This window comes from Notolabrus celidotus, chromosome 5 (genome assembly GCF_009762535.1).
Source record: "Notolabrus celidotus isolate fNotCel1 chromosome 5, fNotCel1.pri, whole genome shotgun sequence".
Lineage (NCBI taxonomy): Eukaryota > Metazoa > Chordata > Actinopteri > Labriformes > Labridae > Notolabrus > Notolabrus celidotus.
Genome location: NC_048276.1, coordinates 14,411,078 through 14,436,817, shown reverse-complemented (window position 1 = coordinate 14,436,817; position 25,740 = coordinate 14,411,078). Strand labels below are relative to the sequence as shown.

The window sequence follows — 25,740 nt, the reverse complement described above, 5'->3', positions numbered from 1 at the left end:
CTCAATATGTTCGAAATTGCTGCTTTAGACCCCCCCTATCCAGACTACACTTGTCTTTTGTACCAGGCTGTAAACATGTTTATTTCTGCTGTAAAGATCTGCTTTTTTGAATTGGTGTGTATGTGGTTTCCGGTACTTCCGGAGCCAGCCTCAAGTGGATCCTCGATGAACTGCAGTTTTTAGCACTTCCGCATTGGACTCATATTTTTAGACTGGAGGTTGCTGCTTGGTGCACACATACTTCATGCCGCCTTGGCATGAGTCAGGGCTTCTGTTGCTCTGATTGATATTTTATTGGACTTCTCTCTCAATATTTAATGTAATGTAACATTTTGACCTCATTGGCCCATTAATGTAAAAGCTTTACAGAAAAGAATACATCCCTCTTGGATGGGAATTCTTTGTAGATAAATGAAAACTCCCATTTAAGTTAAAGGTAGTGTCAAGCATAATACTCAATTTCAAGTAACTCGAAATATTAATGGAAGAATTTCACTTCAATGGAAATTGTTTTCAAAACAACTTTTATTCCAAGCAGCTCATTCTTCTCATCTTCACATGCCAACAGTACAGTCCATACTACTCAGCTCCTCCACCTTTGACAGAGGCTGGCATCCGTCACCAGCATCATATCTGATTACGTTGCACAGATCATTAACTTTAGAGTTGCCGCCTCCTGGTGGATTTAAAGGCTATAAAATCCCTGAAATGTTCTGTGCATTTTGCAAGAAGACTTATCACAGTCACAGTTTTTACTTTCTATGATGGTTTCAAGTATTTTTTTCTATAAAGTGCCTGTGCTTTGCTGTAATTATCTCCATCTGGATTGAGTGACTCCCTGTGGGAGTTAATTTCATCTATGCTGCTGCTGGGAAAAGAAAGTCAGCCTGGCGATGGAGTGTTCAGTCTTCGAGCTTCACCTTCAGGAGGTGGGTGAAAGTTTTCCTGTGCACCTTCGGTGAAGCCAGACCAGGTAGGAATTATGCATGTTTTTTGTTTTTTTTTAGCTTGATATGCATTATATTTGTATCTTGGTGTGTATGTTTATGTGCCTATGGTTGTGAAGACTAAGATGCATGTTAATGTAGTAATGCTTTTTAATGCATATGCTAAATTTCACTTAAATGACTGAAGCTGTTGTGCTGAACTGCAGTGGAAAACATACTGTGATACTTTGCTTAAATCAGATAGAGTACAATACTTAGAGGAAAATCCAGCATACAGAGAGGAACTCTACTATACTTTTATTGTGTTATCCTGTTTTAAACAACACTGTTTTTTTTTCTAGATGGAAACTCATGCAGTCAAATTCATATGGACACATTAAAAAATGTATGACAATTCTTCCTTCCAAATAACCAGAAGCATATGTGCCAGTAGAGTGTAATTGATAGTATCACCACTAGGCCGAGCTCTAAGCTTTCATACACCCTCAACAGAAGTTGATCTTGTGATAGGCTCACTTTCGTTTTTACCTCAGCGATCGTGCATGTGAGTTAAACTATTGACCTGAAATATCATCCTCATCCGGACCATCTTAATTATCATCAAAAGGAAAATATCATGAAAATGCTGCAACCCCATTTCACAGAGAGGTGTTTGATTGGATGTTTTTATTTCTAAATTACTGCTGTGTGTTTTCCACTGCTTACTGATTTACTGGGTTTTGTTTCACACCTTTCTCAATTTCTAAAGTAGCCCTGGTGATGTAACAGGGATCTGGGGATGAGAGGCAGCAGAGGTGACACCGGGGTGAAAGGGGCAACAGATGGGTGCTGAAAGGGCTCAGCACAGATGGACAATAGGTGCAAAATGGCGTCCCTACGAAGGATATCGTGACTAAATGACACGGTTAAGTTATGTGACTCAAAAAGTAATTACATTCTTAGTTTTTTGTTAACTTCACAATACACTACATTATAGCACTATGAAGCTATTTAGGTTAAAGGTTGCAGAGAAAGGAGAGAGAGTGAAAGTCCATCTAATGCCAGAGGCTAGCACGGTGAGATGAGCAACTTATTGTGCTTAAGAGTTTATCTCATATCCATGGTCTCATTTATTCCTTTGAATGAGCTTCCTGTGGAGTGTATGAGTGTGTGTGAGAAAGAGAGTCAGAGAGAGAGAGAGGTGGGGGAGAGAGAACTGTAAGAAAGAGGAGAGAGACAGAATCAATTTTCCACCCCGCCTAGAGAAGCCATCATTCCTCTGTGATTCATTGTTATTTTAACTAGAGAGTTGAACTAAAACAAGAATAAATGAGAGAAAATGAATTGATTAAATCACTCTGCATTCGTCCAAGAAGGTTATGCAAGGATTCCTTGAATTCCTTACTCAGTATGTCAAATGTTCAGCATTAGTTTTGAATTTTAATGAAATTATGTGAAGTTGGAGTCAGGCAGAGGGTTATGTCTGCAGAAAAAGATTTTTTCTCAGTCTGAAATGTTTTGCTGTTGAGTTTTGCAGAAGTGGTTTGAGTGCCAGTTGAGGTGGAGAGTAGTGAATGTACTCGTGAGGGGATGTTGGTTTAAATCAGTCAGCTCAGTCTTCACACACTTGGTTTAAAATTAGATTTAGATTGATCACTGATAACGCACATTATATTTTCAGCACATCTTAAACGAACTGAGGAAGGCGACAACTTAAAGCTGGTAGAAGTGCACAGTCAAGAGATGGAGCTACAGTTCAGACAGGAATAGTTCATATCATAGCAAACCTCAAAGAAATAGTCATGAAGGTGGACGCTGCAAACCAGGAAACAGCGAGGAAGGAAATCCTTCTTACAGGATCTGCCAAGCAAAGATAGGAACACTTATAGGAAAAAACTCAGCAGGGAAACATCAGAAGAGGATACATGACTAGCAGAGATGATGGAGATGCACTCTACAGTAAAACTGTACTTTCTATCCATCTCCGGGATTTCATTAGTAGTAAGGTAACCAGATGGTGAAATGCGTAGAGTGTGCAGAGTAGAGAAACCAGATGTGTTAGGAGAGCACCCTCAGGTTTCCACATGCATGTGGTTACTCATGCTATGCCTTGGATGCCCTTCAAAAGTAAATCAGAAAGTGTTGCATGCAATCTGTCTGCCATATATTTAGTTTATAGACTCCAAGAGTTTATTTTTCTGAAGACTGGAGATAACAACTGTGGAATAACCCTTGGGTTTGTTTTCTGCTTTGATAAAGGCTTGAATAGGCGTTGTCGCCTTCACCATCTTGGTTTTATGGAGCCAAATGTGACCATATTTTGAACAGAGGATGTGTTCCCAAGAGGTCAAGTGAAGGGAGTTGAATGGAAGGTGTTGCAAACTGCTAGTAGCTCCTACCTTTAAATCCAAGCAGCCATACCTTTAATCATACAAAAGTCTTAAAATAGCTTAATCTGTTCTATATTAAATTTCACCCATAGATATATCATGAATGTGCAAATGATCTGTAGATACAGCATTTTTAACTGTCTGTGAACATTTTTTTTAAAATAAAGAGAGACATTTTATATGTAGATCTATTTAGAGCAAATACTTTATAAAATATGGAGGTAGTCTCAGTGACATCACCCATTGGTTTCTGAAGCGGCATTGATGCTCACTCTCTCTTAAACATCCAAAAACACATACACCTCATGTTTCTTAACCAGTCACCAGACAACCTACAATGATTGCAGCCTTGTAGAATCAGCATCTAAGATTAACTTTTCATCTAGGTACAGAGTGTGGTAATCCTAAACATGGCCTCTTTGTTAGTCGTTTTGTAGTCCAACAATGGTGTTCACCATATTGGAAATGCTGACTCAACTTCCCATCAATCTCACGGACTAAGAAGTGGAGCTAAGGCGGGCCTTGAGTCTCTTGACAAATAGCTGCTACACGCCCACCTGTCAGTCAAATAACCACGCCCCTAATCACGCCCCTAATTATGTAAAGTTATGCATTACTATTACCCTTAATACAATCAAAACAGATGAATTGTATAAAAAATTCAGCTTCCTGGGCACTGATTGGCCGAGCAGTTTAAGTTTTTGCCCCATTTACAGAGGCAGTTGCTGGTACGACTACTGGCTATGACCTTTTGCCAGGTATCTTCCCCCACTTTCTACTCCCTACATTTCCTGTCAAAAAAATAAAACATCACCCACCATGCTGTGTTTATGAATTAAAAGTGAGGTGCTCAGATAAGAACAGTTGATTGGAGCAGGCTGTAGTATGTTTAACGGTGCTGTGAAAATGTGCTTTTGAACATGAGTGTAAATGGTGATTCCCCTGTTTTTGGAGTCAGCCTCAAGTGGACACCTGAGGAACTGCAACTTTTCTAACTTCTGCATCAGCCTCATTTGTTTGACTGAGAGAGACACTGGCTGTTTTCGAAACCGCCTACTATACTAGCAGTTCATACTGATTTGTCCAAATTCAGTATGTAGTAAGTAGTATGTGAACTAGAGCAAAATCTGCAGTATGCCAAAACTCTGCGGATGTCTACTGATTCGGGAAATTTTCACAGTATGCATTGGACCAGTCTGCCTCGCGTACTGTTTCCCACAATGCACAGCGCTCGTTCCGCTTTTTCTTTTCTCTTCTTTTTTTGACGGGGGAACTCAGTTTTTAGGTGCTGTGAAAATTATTAAATTACATATAAACCACTTCCTAACTTTTTAAATCATAAGTGGATGCTAAAGAAGCAGTTACGCTATCAGCTTGGCCGTTGTTTACTTCTGCTTTCCGAAACCAGAGATTCAATGACGTCTGGCTCAGCGTACTGCAGAACAGATCCAACAGAACAGTCATACTACATACTAAATTCAAACGCAGTATGCAGCAGGCAGTACCTACTACCATCAGTAGATAGTATGTAGCGGGCCATTCTGAAAACAGCCACTTTCTTTTTGAGTAAGCCTCAGGTGGCCATTCAAGTGCCAGTGTTATTGGCACTTTACTTGCCCATATTATTCAGTCCTGAATGTCACCACCAAACAAAAACTGAGGTTTTCTAACAACACTAAGCAGAGATTTAAATGGAAAGTATCTTTCAAATTGATGCTTCAATATTAATATACAGCATATCATTATGCTGTAGATTTTTGCTGTCTTTGAGTAAACCTTTGCTGCTTGATGAGCTTTGTTTCCATACAATATAAATGATTTAGAAGCTGTATCTTTACAGACTGTAGCTACTGGTCTGGAGACCACAAACACATTTATAATATACTCATCAAACTACTAGAACTAAAAGACATGTCCTGATAAATGGCACAGTTGTTACACAAATACCTCAAAGCATTCAAACCAAAATACACAGTACACCCTGTAGTAGATCGAAGAAATAACCTTTGTCCAGAATATTTCCTCTCTGTGCTGTTAGGCTTTGATAGAGAAACACAATGATAGTTGCCATTCTGCTGTGGTCAACCTCTCTCTTCGTACTAAATGAACAACTTTCATCTCATTGTACTTGTTCCTTTGATTCTTGTGCCCTACAAAACTGGTAGTGACAGATTGTTTTAAGATATGTTGGTGTGAATAGAGAACTCACAACTGGAGAGGAATCAATTAAGAGGCATGAAGCTTGAATTCATGTGGATAGAAGAGTTCAAGGGAGGGAAGTCAGGGCATGCGTGACAGGATTACTTACCAAATATAGAAAAACAAAGCAAAAAGAAGATCTGATTGAAACCAAGGTGTTTTGAGTAGTGATATGAATATAGCAGTATCATTTCATGCTGCAGTCATAAGTCGTAGTGGTAGAGGGGTAGCAGCATGCAGACTTTTCCTCCGTGTTTAAAGCCTTTTTAAGACCTCCAGACACAGGGAAAAAAAGTGAAGGGCTTCTCCATCTGGGTAACATTATTCAGATTCCTAAGCGTTAGATATTTGATGATGCTGGCAAAGAAGAGAGGGTGAGGCGGGGACTCAGAGGGAGGGGAAATTGGTTGAGAGGACAGACCATGAAACCGGAGGGGGCGCTATTCTTCCAGGCAGCGTGTCCCTGACTGCACTTCCAAAAAATGCCTAAAACAGGAGGGGACAAAGAAAAAAAGAATCTGCCTCACCATGCACAGAGTATATTTTAAGTTATCATTGTGTTAATAAAGAGGATATATCCTCTAAGTGGTGTAATGATGGTAAAGTTGATTTCATCCAGAGTGGAGGTGGGCCACAAGGAGACAGGCAGTCTCTCTGGTGTAACACTTCCATAACTCACATCCCATGTGAATCTGTCTCAGCTTGTGGGAGAAAAGGGAGGGAGTAAACTAAACAGGGAGGGAAAAAAAGAAAGAATGTACTGGGATCTCATCATGTGATTTCACTTTTTTTCTCTTTTTATATCGCTGCACTCTGATTACATGTTTGTAGACTGGAGCTCTTAGCAAATTTTTCCGAGCCCTCTTAGCTCTCTGTTTCTCCTTCCCTTTTTTTCAGGATCCAACAGTTTACTTTCCCTCTACTTTTTTTTTTCTTCTGCATGACGTCTGAGTGAGGTTCCTGCCCTTGTTTTGTGCAGTGCAGTTAAGAGGAAAGGAGAGGGAGACTCGCAGAGAGGCGTACATTTACTTGGAGTGGTCAAAGGGAGGATGAATTGAAGGTGTAAACAAGAAGGGACTGTTGGTGTTTTGGCTTGAGCGCTTATGCTTTGTCCTCACAGGGGAGCCAGACGAGGAGGAGGAAGGACCTGGAGAAAGAGACTGAAGCTGAGAGAGTGAGAAAGTGATTTAAAAGAAGAGGATAAGTTTCCTAAATCTGCCGCCCGAAGGCAAAGGTGGATGAGAAGTTAAAGCTGAAAACGTTTGCCTGACACAGGAGGAGGAGCAGCAGCCTGGGGGGGACCAACAGTTTGGCTTTTTTTTAGAGCAACAACAGGACAGGATGAGGTACCAAGGAAGGGTAAGGTTCATGATGCTCCTTATAAATTCATATTTAGTGTCCAGACTGCATGGTTTTGTTCATGTGTGTGCATTAACTACTCTTTTAAAAGTTAGGAACAAGATCTGTTTTGCTGCCATGGAGAAAAGCAAAGCAGAACAATGAGTCACTTGAGATTTGTTCATGCCTTTGTATGAGTCAGAGTGTATTTTGGGTTTTCTGTAAGCTTTCACCCTAGAAGTCCTTAGAGTGTAAACTTGGTCTTTTACAGCATATCCATTACTGGCACATCAGTGGTAAAGAGCCAGCTGTGGTACCAGAGCAGCTCGCCCTGGGACAGAGTGGTGGGGCAAGCCTTATAAGGAAGACAATCCCAATGTAGTTGGCCCAGCAGAGCTTAGTCATGGAGCCTGGAGCCAAGTCCCACTCTGCGGTTAGAGTCCTCACTGGGTGTCACTGCTGCTACACCTAAAAGAACCCTGCAGTTATCACTGAAGCTGGCATATACTCTGAGTCCAATGCCCCATACTGCATTGAAGCACTCTCAAGGGCCTGCCAGCTAGATCAGACTCTCACTGCTGTAAGAACAAACCCTCAGGTCAGTTCACTGAAAACAAAGCTTCAAGGATTACACTCTATTGTGGGAATATCTCCATCCAAAACATGTAACCCCCTAAGCTATCTCAACCTGAGTGTCTACACAAAGATGGATCACATCCTTGAAGATTTCCTCTAACACAGAGGTAGAGGAAATCTGAGTTTTAGAATGAAGCAGTTTGAAAGAAAATAAATTATTTTCTATCAAAATGTTATGCTTAAAAACTTCCTGGGATTAAAAAAAGTAAAAAAAAATAAAATAAAATTGTAACTCATGACCACCAAAGACAATGAAAACAGTGTCTGCTGTGTTTTAAAGTTTAGTTTTTATTGCTGCACAATCAATGCTGTCTCTGTTAGGATTAAAAAAAAAAAAAAAAATCAGCATTGCAAGATTAGGACACTCATTTGGATTTGGGTGGACACCACAGAAGCTACTTTACATCTCTGTAACAGCACAGAACATAACAGGTCTAAAATCTGTCAGAAGTGGAATGAAATGTTCACGCCAGAAGAGTCTGAGCCAGGTGGTGCTGGTCAGTGTCAGTCGCTGTGAACGGTTGATGTGTATGCTCAACACATGGAGATGCTCTCTAAATATCTTTGGGTTAATCAAGTTGCTAGGTTGAGCAAGAAGTTAATCTGCACTACTACTCTATATGCACCACATTTTGTTTTTGTGTTGGTTAACTGCCACATGTGTTACCTCATTGCATAGTTTCTGCTCTGCACTGCTAGTCTCTGCACTTTTTGCATCATGAATGTAGTAGCATAAAGACATTACCTCCGTGTCAGATATAAAATCATGCACAGCTAAAGATGCATTGAAACATTCAGTGGCATCCGCTCATATCCTGTCCTGAACCCGACCTCAGCATTCCTTAGCTGTATCCTTTGGAAAATCTGACCGTGGACTGTAATTACCATCCGAGGGAAACCCACCTGCATGAGTGGGAGAACAATACTCCAAGGTGAAGCAGAGAGGAGGGGCTGCTGCAGTGGAAGTGTCCAGTGACTTTCCTTTGCTCCAGCCTTTTGGCTGTCTTCCACTGTTGTCTTCTTGTTTTTTCAAGCATTTTCCTGCAACAGAGATAATGACCTTTTACCGGGATTAAACAGCCAAATGAGCCCCCTGAGAGGCTTGCCTTTAAGAACAACAGAAGTCCTGTGGAAGTCTAACCCCTTTGTTCCACTTTCTGCTTGTTGTTTTTATGAATATGTAGAAAAAAAAGACAGCAGGGCTTTGCTCATAAATGAAACTTTGATACTGAAGATAGAGAGCAGCTGCCTTGGCTTGAGTTTACTGCATTGATTAGACAGTAAAATGTGTGTGTGGATATTTATCATGAGGAAGTTTTAACTTGGCTCTAATCAAGCTTGTGTGCATGCCTGTGATCGGGGTTACGTGAGTTCGATTTTCCTTGAGGGCATATCTGAGTATGTCACTCAGCAGACTGTTAATTATTTCCTGTCTGCACTTTAAAATCTGCCATCACACTGAGGTTTACATGTACACACACTTTCCTAGTAACATTAGCTAATCCTGTCTGGTGATATAGAGCAGTGTGTACTGTACATACATCCTGACACACTATCTTAATAGAATGAATAAGTCCAGGTTGTCTGTTTCTGATTAACTTTCCTTAAATGTCTTCACTGTTTAATCTTGGCTCTGGTTGAACTTCACTCTGTGTTTACTGAGTGTTGTTTTGGTGATGTGGTCAGTCAGTCTTGAGACATTTGCTTTGACATTTTGAGAACAGTTCTAACGTTTTTTTGTGGCATAAATGAGTTCTCTGTTGTGAAATATTAGTGGCACTAACTGCAACACAGAGCACAAGATATAAACTTTTTCACAAGTGGGTGAATGTATCATGTATTAGAAACATAAGAGAGAAGGCCTTTTGTGCCCCCTGCTTGACAAGATTACAATTACATGAATTGTCAGTTTATTGCAAATGAGAGCAGAAACCGTCTTTGGTGCTGTAACTCTGTCTCTCTCTCTGTAACACAGCTCTCCCTCTCTCTCTCTCTCTCCCTGCAGGAGGTGGATGTTGAAGGAAGAGTGCGCCTGGTGATGGAGGGCGCCCTGACAGCCCGGGACAGGGTTGGGGTGCAGGACTTTGTCTTGCTTGAAAACTACAACAGTGAAGCAACCTTCATAGAGAACCTGCGGAGACGCTTCAGAGAGAATCTCATCTATGTAATACAAACAGTTTTCCCTCATATGTTGCGAAACATCTCAGCTGCTGTGGTGAAACATACTTCAATGTGTTCTAATGTTTTTGGCCCAGACGTACATTGGCTCAGTGTTGGTGTCGGTGAACCCGTACAAAGACCTGGAGATTTACTCCAAGGCGCAGATGGAGCGCTACAGAGGGGTCAGCTTCTACGAGATATCGCCTCACATGTGAGTCACTTAGTGGTGTATTTTTCATACACTGATGCACAACATGTCAAGCATTCTTTTAAAAAACTCTTGTCCTTTGCTTTCCTTTTAACTGCCCAGCTAATGGTCACATGTTGAGAACCATAACTAGAATGATATAATTGAATGTACCATTTATTTAAGCTGGGTATGAATGCAATAAATGCTTTCAACCTTACACTTTAACACAGGCCTTTATACAGCTCAAGATATACAAAATTACGTAAATTAGGGGACACAACAAAAAGTTATGATTAATTAATCCTCCAATCTCATTCCCCCTTGAAAGTAAATCCGTTTTATATATTTTTCAGATTTACCTACATTAAAACAATTAAGATAAAACCTTTAGCGAAAAAAAAGTGTCACTTGAATTGTCTCATCTAATTCATTAACCCTCCTGTTATGTTGCGGGTCAAATTGACCCTTTTAAAAGTCTATTTTAGGGAATATATACCTTCCAAACCAGCTAAATACAGCAGAAAAACCTGGGCAGCATGTTACAGAAGTGGTGTTGTGTTCATTTATCAACATCACTTCAAAATAATCAAAAAATCAAAATGTAAAATAAAATAAACAAAAATCTATGTCAAATAAAACTATTGTATTTATATTGAGGGATTTCCAATGCACATTAAAAAAGTTTTAACATTAATTTGAATGAAAAACAAGTGAGTTATCCTCATTGAACCATGATCTGTGAGAATTAAAGAACACCAATGGACTAAATCTTGATTTAAATGGTTAGTAATGGAGTTTAAAATTGTATTTTAAAAAATTTGTACAGGGATTTTTTGGGGTTCTGACACTTTTGGATAATTGAATATGCCCCGGGTCAAATTGACCCAGGAACATTATTGCTGTATCAGAAAAACAAGCATAACAGGAGGGTTAAATGATCATGAAGTAAAATATGAAGTCACAAAAGAAGTTGTTCCTGCAACACAAAGGCTTAGTCAATGGTTCTAATGAGTTATACATTTGAATAGGTTGAGATGAGACTTTTTTCTTAACGTTTTAATTAGACTCAGAGGCGGATCTCATGCACAAATATATAAAAATAAAGGTTTTGAAAACACCTAGTTCATAGTCAGAAAGTAAAAAAATTAATAAAAACAAAATAAACGAATGAATAAATAAATAAAAAACGTTAATTTAATAATTCAAATAATTTTATAAATAAAAATTAGAATAATAATAGAAATACATAGAGTAAACTTTAAAGATAAATACAAAAATGTAAATTAAAATAATAATAATGTTTATCTCAAATCAGTCCATCAGAAAGTCAACCAAAAAGAAATGAAGCAACAGGTGCCCACCACATCCGGAAACAATCAGTTTTCAACCGTAAACTCTCAGTGATACTCTCCATATAGACAATGTCCTTCATTTTAAACTTCCACTGTGTGACTGTGTGGGGCTGTGGCCTTAACCAGGAGACTGAAGATGAAACATATTGACAGTTTCAAAGATAAACTTCTTCATAACAAAGCAAAACACACATTTATTTTTATCTAAATGACCTCATTCAGCCACCATCCTTCAATGTACGTTGCTTTTGTGTCGTTCCTCAGCTACGCACTGTCAGACAACACTTACAGAGCCATGCGGACGGAGAGGAAGGACCAGTGTATTCTTATATCAGGTGAGAGCGGAGCAGGTAAAACAGAGGCCTCCAAGAAGATCCTCCTCTACTACGCTGTGACCTGCCCCACTAATGACCGCATGGCTTCCTTTGGTGACCGCCTACTGCAGTCCAACCCGGTTCTGGAGGTATTTAACCATTGAACAATTACTGTCACAATCAAGGCATAATACATATACTGATATATTTAACTCAATATGTAATATATACTTTTATTCATTGGTTACTGGTCTGTCTTGCTTTCCCTTCTTCCCTCCATTTCTCTACCTCTTCTGCTCTGTGAAGGCATTTGGCAACGCAAAAACTCTAAGGAATGACAACTCCAGTCGCTTTGGAAAATACATGGACGTCCAGTTTGACTTTAGGGTAAACAAAACCCTCCTTTGCTTTCTCACTCTTAAGTAAAATAAGACATGCTCATGCTCACAATGATAGCAGCAGTTAATTTAGTTTGTGTGTTAATTGAAGCTGAAACATTCAAACCTATCCTGCTTTGAACTTTAGCTGTCTGCCTCTGTGTTTTCCTCTCCTTAGGGGGCACCAGTGGGCAGCCACATCATGAACTTCCTGCTGGAGAAATCACGTGTGGTGAACCAGAACCAAGGGGAGAGAAACTTCCACATCTTTTATCAACTCCTGGATGGAGGAGACGACGACCTGCTCAGAACACTGGACCTGGAGAGAAACCCACAGAACTATGACTACCTGGTCAAGGTGTGTGTGGGGCAGAAGTTGGTTGAATTAATTGTCTTCAAACTATTTCTAACATTACATCAATATTATGTTGTTGGTTTTTTTTTTAGGGCAACTGTCCCAGACTCAGCTCTGTCAGTGACAAGAATAATTGGAAAGTTGTGATGAAGGCTCTGTCGATTATCGGCTTCACTGAGGAGGAAGTGCAGGTGGGTAACACTCACCGAGTATGAGCACTGTTTTTTACTTCACTCGTGTTCTTTGGCTTACCGACTATGTTTGAAACCTACTAGCATTATTATTTTATGTTGTTTATTTCCACTGTTGTCTCATTAAACATTTTAAACTCATATTTGAAATGTTGAATCCTGCATTGTTCAAATATATCTGCAGTGTAAGAAAAAAAAAGTTAGCTCAATTTAAAATAATCTGTAACCTGGCTGCCTTAAAGTGATAATTTCTGCAAGCCAAGAAATGTAAGTTGTTTCCACTTTTGTCTTCGTTCCTTAAACTTAGTTTTATTAGTTGGGGTGACAAAGACAATGCTGATAAATTAGTTCTATCAACTTCATACTTTAAGTTTAATCAACAAGCTTTTTTAGTGAGACCAACAAGCAATTTTAAGTTTTTCAAACCTAAATCTTAGTAGAAACAACATGAAAAAACAAATCAGATCAACAAGTTTCTACAGCTATATTGAGTTGTAAAAACATGAAAATATAACTTGCCTGAATTAAGCATCTTGTTGGATCAATTTATAAATAATACTTCTGCAAACATGTCTAAAATGTTTGCTCAACAAAGTCTTTTGTTGAATCAACTTATCTTTTTAAGGCAGCCAGGTAACTTTTTTCCTGACTTTTTCATCTTACTTGTAACATTATATTCATTAAAAAAAACAAGTACTTGTCATTTCTTAAAACAACCTAAGCCTCAATTTAAAAAAAAAAACTATAAAAATGATTTCTCAACATGGAACAACATTCAAAGTACTTTATCCAATGTCAAAAGTGACAATAGCTTTTGGTATGAATTTGATTTGGCATCAGAATGCTATCATGAAGAATGGATTAATATGGCAACTGGCATATGTTCAATATTGATCTAGAAGTAAACACTTAACTTACAAAACTGTAAGCAGAATAACAGAAGAGTGCTCTCACTATATAAGAACTATGTAGGTATAAAAACAGAAACTAAGTAGTAAAAAAGTCTACAAATATCACACATTGAAAATTTCTCTTTAGTAAACACTTAGCTTCTGCACTGCATGCAGAAAAGTATTAAAACATTGATCCAAAACGAGTGTCTCTTGCAGCACATGGCATTGCAAAGGTTGGTCGGTCTAGTGACTATAAGGGGTTTCCTGTGCATTTGTGCAGGGGCCATACTTACATCTAGTTGTATCAACAAGGAAATTTAAGTTACCTGAAGTACTCTGGTTGGACTGATTAGTTGGACACTATTTTACTTGATATTTCAAGTAAAACTGACATTTCAGTTGAACTGACTTAAGAAAGTGAGCTGAGGTAACTAAAACTAAAATCCCTTATTACAGTGTGCCTCAAGCTAACCATTATTTTGCAAATCTTGTGAGTTAAAAAAGTACTTTTCCTCCTGATCTGATTCTCTATCTGTGACTCTGCCATGTAGTTCATAAACAAACAGTTCATCAATGAGGTTATAGCTGTTCACTGTTTCCTGTGTCGGTCTCCAGATAATGCTGAACATCATTGCCGGTGTCCTCCACTTGGGAAACATTCAGTTTGGAGAAGGGGAAGAGGGAGAAACTTATATCACCACTGAGACCCGGCTGAACCATCTTGCAAAGGTCAGAACAGTCCCAGTAGAACTTTTGGATGTTCAGACATGCACAAGAACTTTGCACTCTGAGCACAGATGTGTTGTTGTTTTGCAGCTGCTGGGTGTTGATGGCTCAGCCCTCGGGGAGGCACTCACTCACAAGAAACTCACTGCCAAAGGAGAGGAGGTGACGGCCTCAGTGTCCTTGTTCCTAATGTGTTTTGTTGTTTGTTGTGTAATGTGTCATGTCATAACTTTCTGTCACCTGATGTTTTTGTATTACAGATGATCAGCCCTCTAAACTTTGAGCAGGCAGTTGCTGCCCGTGATGCTTTAGCCAAGTCTATGTATGGTCGGACCTTCACTTGGATGGTGCAGAAGATTAACCAGTCACTGACTTTGAAGGTGCAGCAACATTTCCTGTAAAAAGTCAAGGACAGAAATGAAAAATCCTTCATGTTATTGCATTGTGGATGGGTTTTAATACTGACTTTATGCCTGCTCCTTTATATCATGTGTAGGATGAGATCTACCCCAGCAGCAAAGCCTCCTCAGTTATTGGGCTTCTGGACATCTATGGCTTTGAGGTCCTACAGCACAATAGGTACAAGTTCTATATGTTTCCCCTTTTTTGTTTTACATCCTCCCCATCAAAGTCTGTGATGCACATTTCATCCACACGTAACTCTGCAAAAACTCAAAATCTTACCAAGTGAAATTGTCTCATTTTTAGTCAAAATGTCTTATCCCAATTAATTTAAGATAAATGTATGTAACAAGTGACATTTGAGCAAGATAGTGGGACTTGTTTTAAGAAAATGTATCTTAAATATCTTGTTAAGTCAAACAATCTTGAAATGATCTTATTTTGAGTTGTAATTTAGAAGAAACAAGGTTTATTTTACATTTCATATATTTTTCAAGCTGAGATCTTATTTGTAGAATATGGATAATCTTGATTTTGCTTGATTTAAGTAAATGCATTTTATTGGAGAATCTATCAGAAAACAGCTCAATTGATAAAAGAAAGAAAGAAAGAAAAGTTGTTGTTTTTAAGGGTGGGTTACAGTTTTCAGGCACTGTTTCTTCTAAATCAGATAAAAGTATACATCCTCAAACTACATGCACACAATGAAACACCTACTGTTGAGCATAGCTGGCTTATCCTAAAAAACAACATGACTGAATATTAGTATATCCAGCTCACTATGAGAAGACATTATATCTCAAAATGCTCAAATTAAACTTTGTAATCTTATTTCAACTACAAGATGGTCTTTAACCTAGAGAAGTGCTGCTATAATACAACTCAAATTAAGGTGAATATATCTCAAATGAAGAAGTTGACATGACATTTATTAGTGCAAAAATCTTTTTTGAGTGAAAAAATACTAATTGTTAGCATACCTGGCTTATTCTGAGACACTAAGCTTTAAAATACTGGTCAAATATTGCTTAGAATAATTTTCCCCTGTTAATTTTAAGATCAAATATTATGTCTTATTTTAAGAAATCTTACCAAGCACTTTTTCACTTGTTCTATTGGCAGATTTTTTTTGCTTATTTCAAGGTAAAAGTACCTTGAAATAATATTCTTGTTTTTGGAGGGGCATTTTTTCCAGTGTACTCTGACCTGGATTGAACCTATTTCCCTTCCTCTTGTGTCTTAAGCTTTGAGCAGTTCTGCATCAACTACTGCAACGAGAAGCTCCAGCAGCTGTTTATTGAGCTCACTCTGAGGTCCGAGCAGGAGGAGTACGAGACTGAGGGAATTGCAGTGAGTCTCTTGTCTGTTGAGAAGTCAGTCAGATTAATTACATATTGATACGATTATGTCATTGCTGACAGGACATTGCTCTCCAAATGTTCCCCTCTAATTCCAGTGGGAGACGGTGGAATACTTCGACAACAAGATCATCTGTGACCTGATAGAGGAGAAGCACAAAGGCATCATATCTATTCTGGTGCGCATGATAACTCCAACACTAGTTGTTTTTGTCTGTATGTGATGTTTTCTTACACCTTGTTGCTGTGAAGGAAGTGTATAAGTGTGACTTCTCTCTCAGGATGAGGAGTGTCTCCGGCCTGGAGAAGCCTGCGATATTTCCTTTTTGGAGAAGCTAGAGGACACGCTGGGGGGACATCCACATTTTGTCACGTAAGCACCATTTCACATCACACACTAATTTTAACTTACAGTACACTTGGCTCTTCAAACTGCGACGCCTTATGTTTCCACGTGTGTGTTTTTTAGTCACAAGTTGGCAAATGGAAAAACTCGCAGGGTAATGAGCAGGGAGGAGTTCAGGCTGCTGCATTATGCTGGAGAGGTCAACTACAACGTCAACGGTAACACATAATTCATTAATAGATCAATCAAATGACTTTCTAGCTCAAGGTTTGGCTTATTTAAGAGAGTAGTCTACAACCCACTGATTGCTTAATGCCCTATTTGTAATTCACTGACTCAGGCTTCCTCGACAAAAACAACAAGTGGCTGAACAGGAACCCGAAAGAGGTGAGAGTTATGAAAGTGTAAAGGTAGAGCCTCGTAACTGCCTTTAAAAACCTGCGTGAAGCCTGCTTTGACTTGTGAAGAGGACGTGGAGGGCGTGTCCTGTCATGATGACATGTGGTTATGTGGTTTGGTCTTTGTCAGGTCATGTGCCAGTCAGAAAACCCGATCCTGCGGCACTGTTTCCGCAGAAAGGAAGTGACAGACCAGAAACGCCCAGAGACGGTGGGAATCTCTCTCTCTCTCTCTCTCTCTCTCTCTCTCTCTCTCTCTCGATTAATGTAGCTGTTTTGATAACTTTAAAATGTGGTTCTCAATCACACTAATTAGTTTTATATTATCATATTATGATTACTTTATTAATAATAATAATAAGTAGTTAATATAAAAATGTGCTTACAAATGCTTTTGAATTTAAAAGCGCAGACATTTACAAAGATTTTTCCACATTATCTTTTTATTCCATGTGTCTTCTAGGCTGCCACTCAGTTTAAAACCAGTCTGATGAAACTTAAGGAGATCCTCATGTCCAAAGAGCCGTCCTATGTCCGCTGTATCAAACCTAATGATGCCAAGCAGCCAGGTACACTGAAACATCTTGAATCTTGAATTATACATCATTGTTTATTTCAGTGTTGGTTTCCTCAAAGAAAGACTATTTTGAAACAGAGATACATCTGCTGTGATGCTAACATGGGTTAAAACTAAATCTGAATTTTCTGTTTATTGGTATTATGCGTGTCACAACTCTTTGTATCCAATTTCTTTTTATTATATTTCTATTTCTATTTCTCTTTTTGATCGGGGGGGGGGTCAGTTGTTGAAGCAACACAGGCGTAGTAGAAAAGAGTAGAGCACAAATAGAGAAAATAATAAAGTAAAAAGTTAAATAAATAATAGATGAAAAAAAGGGGATACAAAAATAAATAAAAGTAAATACAAGAGTCAAGTTATCAGTATCGGGTCATCCGTGGTTGCACGATGTGAATACATTTTTTTTGTGTGATCAAATTTTTACTTTATTTATATTTGTACGCAGGTTGTTAAAAGCAATATATTGATCAGCACAAGCAGAAACATCATCCTTGTGCAAGAAGTCAACCACATACAAATAAGGGGAGAAGAACAAAAACGAACCATAGCAAATATAATAAAACAATATTGATAAATGACAATAATAAGAAAATTAAGCCCAAAACTTCATCCCAATCTCACACCTATTCCAGGCCACCATATATCAACATAATCAATGTAGAAGGCTTTTGAGTTTCGTAGAAATCATTTGCCAAGTCTCTATATTTGCCTATTTCGCCCCGTGAAGATGTGAATCATTTTAATCTTCTCAATCGAAAGCATTCTTCAGTTTCACAAAAAGTACCTCCCTATGGAGGGATTAAATTATAATCTCGGAATCATTTTAATGGTATATGGACTGCACTTATAGAGTGCTTTACTTGTCTTGGGGCTGCTCAAAGGGCTTCACTATATGTCACATTTACTCATTCACAGAAGCATGCATACACTTGTTGCAGAAGCTGCTATACAAAGTGACTGTCGGTCCAGGAAACTAGTAGACTGCTGGAGCTGCATAAAGAACAGCCCACTCTACCACTGAGCCACAGCTACCACTAACTGTCATAGGGATGCCTTAAACTAACACAGGGGTTAGAATAAAAGAAAAAGAAGGTTCATCTTGAGACATCGAACGTTTCAGTTAAACAAGGAACACAGGAAGTAAAGGCAGGTCTGAAAATAAGTCAAATTAATTTATATATTATAGTTTAGTGCTCATCATACAGGACGCTACAGGACAATTGCCTCCAAAACAACCCGTTTTAAAAACAGTTTTATTCCCCTTGCATCAACTTTATTAACTCTGAACTCTAAACACCGAGGATTAGGCATGGTCCTTGTATTTTTGTATTTTGAAATGTTACATCTACATGTACAATTATGTTTCTATGTCTTCTGTTAAATGTAATGTTGGAACCTGCAGCTGTACTGATAACAAATTCCACCAGATTGGCTGTGTGGTCATTAAAATAATCAATCAATCAATCAATCAATCAATCAATCAATCAATCAATCAATCAATCAATCAATCAATCAATATGGTTTATCATTGTCACCCATGTACTTGGCCTCTCCCTGCAGATAGGTTTGATGAAGTCCTGGTCCGACACCAGGTGAAGTACCTGGGCCTGATGGAAAACCTGAGGGTCAGGAGAGCTGGCTTTGCCTATCGACGCCGCTTTGAGGCCTTCCTGCAGAGGTGACTCTACTTCTCTCTGAATAGCTCACAGCATCTGTCGATTTATATTCTCTGTGCTTTGAGTAGCCTTCTGTCTTTATAATGATGTACAAATGACCTCAGGTATAAACCCCTGTGTCCGGAGACCTGGCCTAATTGGCATGGCAGACTTGCTGATGGTGTCTCAACACTGGTCAACCACCTGGGATACAAGGAAGAGGAATACAAACTGGGCAGGTGTGTAAAGTGTGGAGTGGAAAGATAGTTTGGTAATGATGGTCTTTGAGTAGTTCAGTGTGAAGGAGTTTTTAATGACATTGTCATCACATGTGACTGTACCACAACTGTATTTGACTGAATTTTTACAGGTCAAAAATCTTCATCCGCTTCCCAAAAACTCTCTTCACCACTGAGGATGCACTTGAAGCCAAAAAGCCAGACATAGGTAGGTAGCAATCGTGATTTTCTTTTTATCATAAAAGCAATACGCACATCTATTTCATGAGACAGGTACATTAAAGATAGTGAAGTGCATCCAGAGGCAAAAAAAACACCTGCACACTTTCTAACTTACATTAGTCTCACATTTATTTGTAAAGAAATGACCCCTAATCAAACATTTATTTTGTGATATAAATCCTCCAATGGACTATGGATAAGTTTTGTCACCGGAGCATAAATCCACCATGACTCTCTTTCTTTGTGTTCCAGCTTTGGCCCTGCAGACATCATGGAGAGGCTACAGGGAGAGAGCGAAGTACCAGCGCATCAGAAATGCAGGTCAGAGCAACTCCCACAGTTGACTCCCTCATAGTTTGTTAGCAGACTTTATGTCATTGTTTCATGCTTTTTAATTATTTTTGACTTTATATCTTGTGAGACTGGATCTGACTGTCTGTTTCAGTGTGTATTAAACTCAGGATGTTCTCAGGCTGAGTATTAAAGTTGTCTCTGTGTTGACATATATGCATGTATGTTGTATGTATAGTGATAGTGATCCAGGCTGCATGGCGAGGGATGAAAGCACGCAGGAGGGCAAGGAGGCGACGACAGGCTGCCGAGTTAATCCGCAGGTGCTGTAGTGATACTTAGAAACTATTTGCATATATTTTCCAACTATGCTTTGTACAATAAAATGTAAATTCCTTTACATGTACCTGTAATTTTGTCAGGTTCATCAAAGGCTTCATCTACCGGCACGAAGAATACTGCCCTGAGAATGACTACTTCCTGGACCATATTCGCTGCTCATTCCTCAAAAACCTACGTAACAACCTGCCCAAGAGTGTGTTGGATAAAAGCTGGCCGACGCCTCCTCCCTTACTCACTGAGGTATGTACACCCTACATCCTTATATATGATACTTCACATATAAGTGAAAACATTGAGATCTTAAGATTGTGCAAATTCAGCATTTACTATTCCTCTTTGCTTACAGGCCTCTGAGCACCTGCGAAGGCTGCACATGAGGAACATGGTCACCAAGTACTGCAGGAGAGTGCAGCCTGAATGGAAGAAGCAGGTACACCGACTACAGATTACAAGTACTTGGGTTTTATCCTAGATCAGGAGATTTCATTTAAAGCCCATATTAATAATTTGCGTACTAAACTTTGTGTGAAGCTTGGGTTCTTTTTTAGAAACAGAACCTGCTTCTCTCTCAGGGTCAGAAAGAAACTAGTGACAGCGACCTTCTTACCCATTCTTGACTACGGGGACGTGCTTTATCTGAGTGCGTCATCCAAATGTCTCCAGTCTTTGGACACCGTTTTCCATTCGGCACTGAGATTTGTCACTGGCTGTAGTCGTCTCACCCACCATTGTGATTTGTATGTGAAATCAAATTTGCCTTCTCTGAGTGCACGTAGGTATAAACACTGGCTGACCCTAATCTATAAGGCTCTTTTAGGCTTGATTCCTCAATATTTGTGCGCTTTAGTGCAGAGAAAAATCAGTTCCTATACCCTGCGTTCCAACACTACTCTTGTTTTATCTGTTCCTCGGGTAAGGACTGAATTCGGAAAAAGAGCTTTCAGCTTTGCTGCCCCTATGGCATGGAACGCTCTACAGACTACATTGAAACTCTCTGAACTTATGACTCTCGGAGCCTTCCGTTCTATCCTGAGGGACAGACAGCGTGAGAGCACTGAACAGTGCCTGTGATTTAAACCTTAAATTATTGCTTGTTGTTTTGTTACAGCTTCCACTCCTCTTATTCATACTGTAAAACACTATGTATTTATAAATTGTACGTTTTAATTTGTGCTGTCATTTTCGTGTGACTGTTTTGTGACATGTGCTGCTGACCTCTTGGCCAGGTCACCCTCGTGAAAGAGATCCTGATCTCAGTGGGTTTTACCTGGTTAAATAAAGGTTAAATAAAATTTAAAAAAGCATGACCTCCTTTACTTTTAGAAATATGAATGAATATGACAGTTTTCAACTTGCTTGATATTTCTCCTTTGCTGCAGATGATGCAGAAAGTTATAGCAAGTGAGATCTTCAAGGATCAGAAAGACAGCTACCCTGCAAGTGTTGGAAGGCTGTTTTTGGACTCCAGGCTAGGTACATGTTGATGCATGCATTCATTACATCTCTACATACCTAACATGATACAGGAGATGTAACCTAACACAAAATACTCACAGAGGCTTTTCCCTGCTTGACATAGAACGTGAGCAGGTCAATCTGAAAGTGGTCCAGACCCTCGGAAATGACAAAGTGCAGGTGGGACAGGTTTTTATCTATGATTGGTATTGAATGTAAAAGTTAGCTGCTTTACAGCAACATTTCTCAACACTTCTTTTCAGTACGGGGTTTCGGTCATTAAGCATGACAGGAGGGGATACAAGCCGCACCCGCGCCAGCTGCTCCTCACAAACACCTTTGCTGTGCTGGTGGACAGAGCCAAGATCAAACAGAAGATTGAGTACGCCACCCTAAGAGGTAAAAACCAATGCTGCACAGTAAAATTGAACAAATATTTTGATGTGAAGGTATTTGATAACGTTCTTGAATCCACCATGACTGCAGGGATACTTTTTTTATCCTCTACTTCAATTGCAAAGATGGAGGATTTTCAAATAACTTTATTTTATTCTGTTCTGCAAAATTCATAATACTTCAGTTACTGTGCACATGTGCAGAAATATCCATGGCGACCTGGTTGTGTTTGTTTCAAAAGCTTTTCAGTCCTCTGTCAAAAGAAACTGCTTCTCAAAAGGGAAACTTTTCTCTGAGAGGATAATGATTCACACTGAAACAAAATCAGGAGATGAGGCTTTCATATGACAACCTCCTTGTGATGGTTGATGTGCTCAACTGAAAAGTAAAAATAATAAAGCAGGTTTTTTTTATTTTGATGGATTCATATTGATTGTGTTTTCTCAGTGAGTGCATCTCAAACTATTTTTTTCTCAAATAGGTATCTCTGTGAGCTCTCTCAGCGATGGCATGTTTGTTATTCACTTGCCCAATGAGGACAATAAACAGAAGGTGCAGTAACACACAGCAGTCGTGACTTGAAACTGGTGCATCACAGTGTAACCCGTCTAAAAGCAGCTGTGTGTCCCTCAGGGCGATCTGGTGCTGCACTGTAACCACGTGATCGAGCTGGTGACCAAACTCTCCATGATGGCCAGCAAGGTCAACTACGTCAACGTCAGCCCGGGCAGGTGAGGCCTGTCTCAAGTGCTTCTCTGTGGTGCCCTGCTGTATAAATGCCAACCTAACCGTACTCATCTTTTCTCTGTCTTTTTTTGTTACCCCGTCTGTGGCGTGTAGTATCAAGTTTGCTGTTTCTCGAGGCAAAGAGGGAATCATTGATTTTGTTCGCGGATCAGAGCTAAAGGTCACCAAAGGCAAGAGAGGACATCTGCTAGTGGTGAGTCAGAGCCTGTACTGAAGTCATGTGTGGCGCTTGAAGGTAGGAAGGGGAATTTTCAAATTAAAAACATTCAGGCAGCTGACTTCATTAAATGTGATTTCACTCTGCAGACGGCCCCTCGGATCGACAACACATGAAGAAACAGAAACCTGCAACCAGACGAACAGTAAAAGGACGACACCCAGAGCTCCCGTAGAATACTAAACAGAAGGAAGATCCCTTATTAATTCATATCCATCCTCATTATTACAAGAACACCTTCAGTACTGCAATAATAACTGCTATTTTTGTAAAAATCTAAAAATGATAACACGAAGTGGCCACTGTTTCAGATGCTTCATCTCTTTATTGTCAGTCATACAAATATATATTTAAATATATCAAATATAAAAAGTCTTTTACTGTAAACAACTTTATCTCTGTGTTGTGAGAGAAATAAAAACCAAATACTTTGAAATAAATAAAAGTTAATAAATATCAATAAATAGCAAATACATGTTTGGAAAGTCCTGTAGATGAAGGGTGTGGGGAAATAACCAGATGTTAGGAAGTGCTGTGTCTGCTCTGGGATGTTATTGTGAACTTACAGTTAGAGGTGAGACAGAAACTCTGGGAAATACCCAAGAAAGCCCTTAAACATGCAGCCAGACATCTTTAAAAATAGAAGCTCTAAGATGTTAACTCTACTATAGGAATGATTGAAGTTATCACAGTTATTGTGCTAATGTCAATTCAGCTTTTTCTTACTTTGTTTATGAGCATGTGTGTTTGTTGTCAAGGTCCCTTTTCTTCAGCCCTTTTTTTATTGCCGAGTCATCAGTGGTTTTGAGGCCAGCAGAAGGAAGTCTCTTGCCAGCTTGGTGAGGTAAAGGTCTAGCTCCCTCAGAATGATGTAACCCTCCGGTCGGCTGTCCCACTCTCTTCTGGGGCTGGTTTCTGGGTCTAAATGTGGAAGAGAAGTGGGCTTCGTCCAAGAGCTGCGCATGTGCCTCATCTGAAGGAGAAAGCAAAAGGTTTTATTGAAACAGACAGAAGTGTCACTTCTTCAAAAGTCTTCATGTGGGACAACCATTCATGGTCTTCAAGTAAAAACGAAGTGGATACCTGAATGCTGATTTTACTCATCAGGTCTCTGAGGTCCAGCTGAATGTGCATGATTCTCTCAGACAAAGTAGGACGGGCTGCCTGCCCCGCCAGTTTTTCCTTTTCCTCCATCTCCAGTTCTTTCCTTTTCCTCTCCAGTCTCGTCCAGTAGACCTGCAGGTCCCTGAAAGCAGCATGCAGTCGATCCCAGTCCTGAATGCACAAAGAGAGACAGCCTCATGATTACATAATCAAAAATATTGCACAACCCTTTTTCTAAGCTTGAAATTCAACAAGGGGAAATCCACTAAAATTTTACAAGATTTACATTCACCAAGGGCTGACTGTCTGTGGATTTCATTATTTTACAATTGTTTCCCCCGTTGTGGAAGGAAGCAAACCAATGGTTGAAATTCTCTAAAAAGTTTGAAAATGTGATGCTCTGTGGGATTGTTTCGAAACAGTCATGCAGGAACTAACCGTCAGATTCAGCCAGCTGTAGAAATCTGTAGAAAGAGATGGCAGGCCATTTACCGGCCAGCCTCTGTCCTCAAAATGCTTGTGCCACCACTTCTCCTCCTTCTGTAAAATTAAACAGTAAACATGACTCAGTGAAAGATGAGACTGGATGTGAACAGAGAAAGCCAAGCAGGATGTCAATCTTAGCACTCACATATTTCTTCTGCAGCAGCTGGATACGGGTTCGGGTGGACCTTGCGAGGCGAAAGGAGTTGTTGTATTTGTTCCTCTGAAGGACTTGAGATGGAGTAGAAGACTCCACCAGGTTCAGCATGCAGCACAGGAGGACGAGAATCTGACACCAAACAGTCATCTAAGACAAGACAACAACACATACATCATCTCATCTTTGTGCTGAAAGCTGTTTTTTCAGGTTTAGACCGGCTGATGTGTTTCGTGGTATCAAATTAAGAAGAATCTGCAGCCAGTTATCACACTGGTTGATTTTATGGGAACTCAACTCGCAACTCAGCATCTGACAGGAAGTCCTGTCAACACGTCTTGAAGAAAATTGACTTATGCACACCATACGTGCTGTCTTTCAGAATCCTTACAATTATGCATCAAAACAGAACTGCATAGATCCCTCTCATTGGTTTTAAACTGGAATCATCTGGTATCTCTTCTGCACTGTCTTTGTGGTGTTGCTTTAAAGAATATCAGTGCGATGTCCCAAGTCACATGACAACAGATGACAGATTTTACTGCACCAGACAACACTGCTGAAAATTCAACAATCGAACTACAACGGTGTTAAATTAATGAGTTATTTTGGGGTTTCCTGTCAATGAATCTGTGGATTAGAGATGCAAATCTTAAGTTTCATTATTTGTTTTTAATAGATGACAAGGTTTTTGAGTGATCCCTCCAACTTTAAAAACAAACAAGCTCTCTCAGTTCATAAGAAATGGCTGGACGCTGACTTATTATGAATACCAAACATCAGTCATCAAGCGTACAGAGATACGTCTTCAAACTACTGTCATGGTCTTGGACAAGGCACTGAATGTATCCAAGACTTCCAAATTAAACATATCCAACAAATATTTCAGGTCAACAATGAAAGGACTGTGCACTCTGTAATTGTCTGTCTGTTTTTTTTCCCATAAACTCACATTGTGTTAAATAAACTAACTCCAGTAAAAATAAACTTTAAGTGTACACATAGAGCTAAATTTAAAATTCAATTCAGTTGTTTCCCTTCGACTGCTAACAAACGCTAAAAGTATTCAGCTCATGTGAAAAACTTCTCTCATAGTTAAGATGGTCTTACCTTGGAGGAGCAGTGAACTCTGAGGAAGACACCTTCATGCTTTAGTGAGGCTCATGTACACTTTATATAACTGTCATGTTGTGCTTTCAGTTTCCTACTATATCTGGAGTTTCTTCCCCCCCCCCTCCCTCTCTCTCTCTCTCTGTCCCTCTCTCTCTTCCTCTCTTCAGTGATGATCTTGTGGCCACAAA

At 39.4% G+C, this 25,740-nt stretch overlaps 2 protein-coding genes across 2 annotated transcripts; one reads left to right on the top strand and one right to left on the bottom strand.

The window, feature by feature from the left end:
* Positions 1-956: 956 nt before the first annotated feature.
* myo1ca (myosin Ic, paralog a) lies at positions 957-23,005 on the top strand. The gene is made up of 33 exons (XM_034684249.1): positions 957-973; positions 6,636-6,874; positions 9,495-9,653; positions 9,745-9,860; positions 11,456-11,654; positions 11,812-11,892; positions 12,061-12,240; positions 12,330-12,428; positions 13,937-14,050; positions 14,138-14,209; positions 14,308-14,427; positions 14,544-14,626; positions 15,694-15,799; positions 15,906-15,986; positions 16,089-16,180; positions 16,277-16,371; positions 16,494-16,540; positions 16,682-16,762; positions 17,015-17,120; positions 18,692-18,809; positions 18,912-19,025; positions 19,157-19,233; positions 19,500-19,568; positions 19,777-19,861; positions 19,961-20,120; positions 20,227-20,310; positions 21,260-21,353; positions 21,460-21,515; positions 21,599-21,734; positions 22,213-22,283; positions 22,365-22,462; positions 22,572-22,671; positions 22,785-23,005. The coding sequence occupies exons 2-33, from the start codon at positions 6,857-6,859 to the stop codon at positions 22,809-22,811; spliced, it is 3,138 nt and encodes a 1,045-aa protein (XP_034540140.1). The 5' UTR covers positions 957-973; positions 6,636-6,856; the 3' UTR covers positions 22,812-23,005.
* Positions 22,996-25,595, bottom strand: LOC117813133. The gene is made up of 5 exons (XM_034684250.1): positions 25,550-25,595; positions 24,431-24,589; positions 24,238-24,339; positions 23,779-23,970; positions 22,996-23,668 (listed from the first exon to the last, which is right to left on the bottom strand). Exons 2-5 carry the CDS (start codon positions 24,587-24,589, stop codon positions 23,477-23,479), a joined length of 645 nt encoding a protein of 214 aa, XP_034540141.1. The 5' UTR covers positions 25,550-25,595; the 3' UTR covers positions 22,996-23,476.
* Between the last annotated feature and the right edge of the window lie 145 nt (positions 25,596-25,740).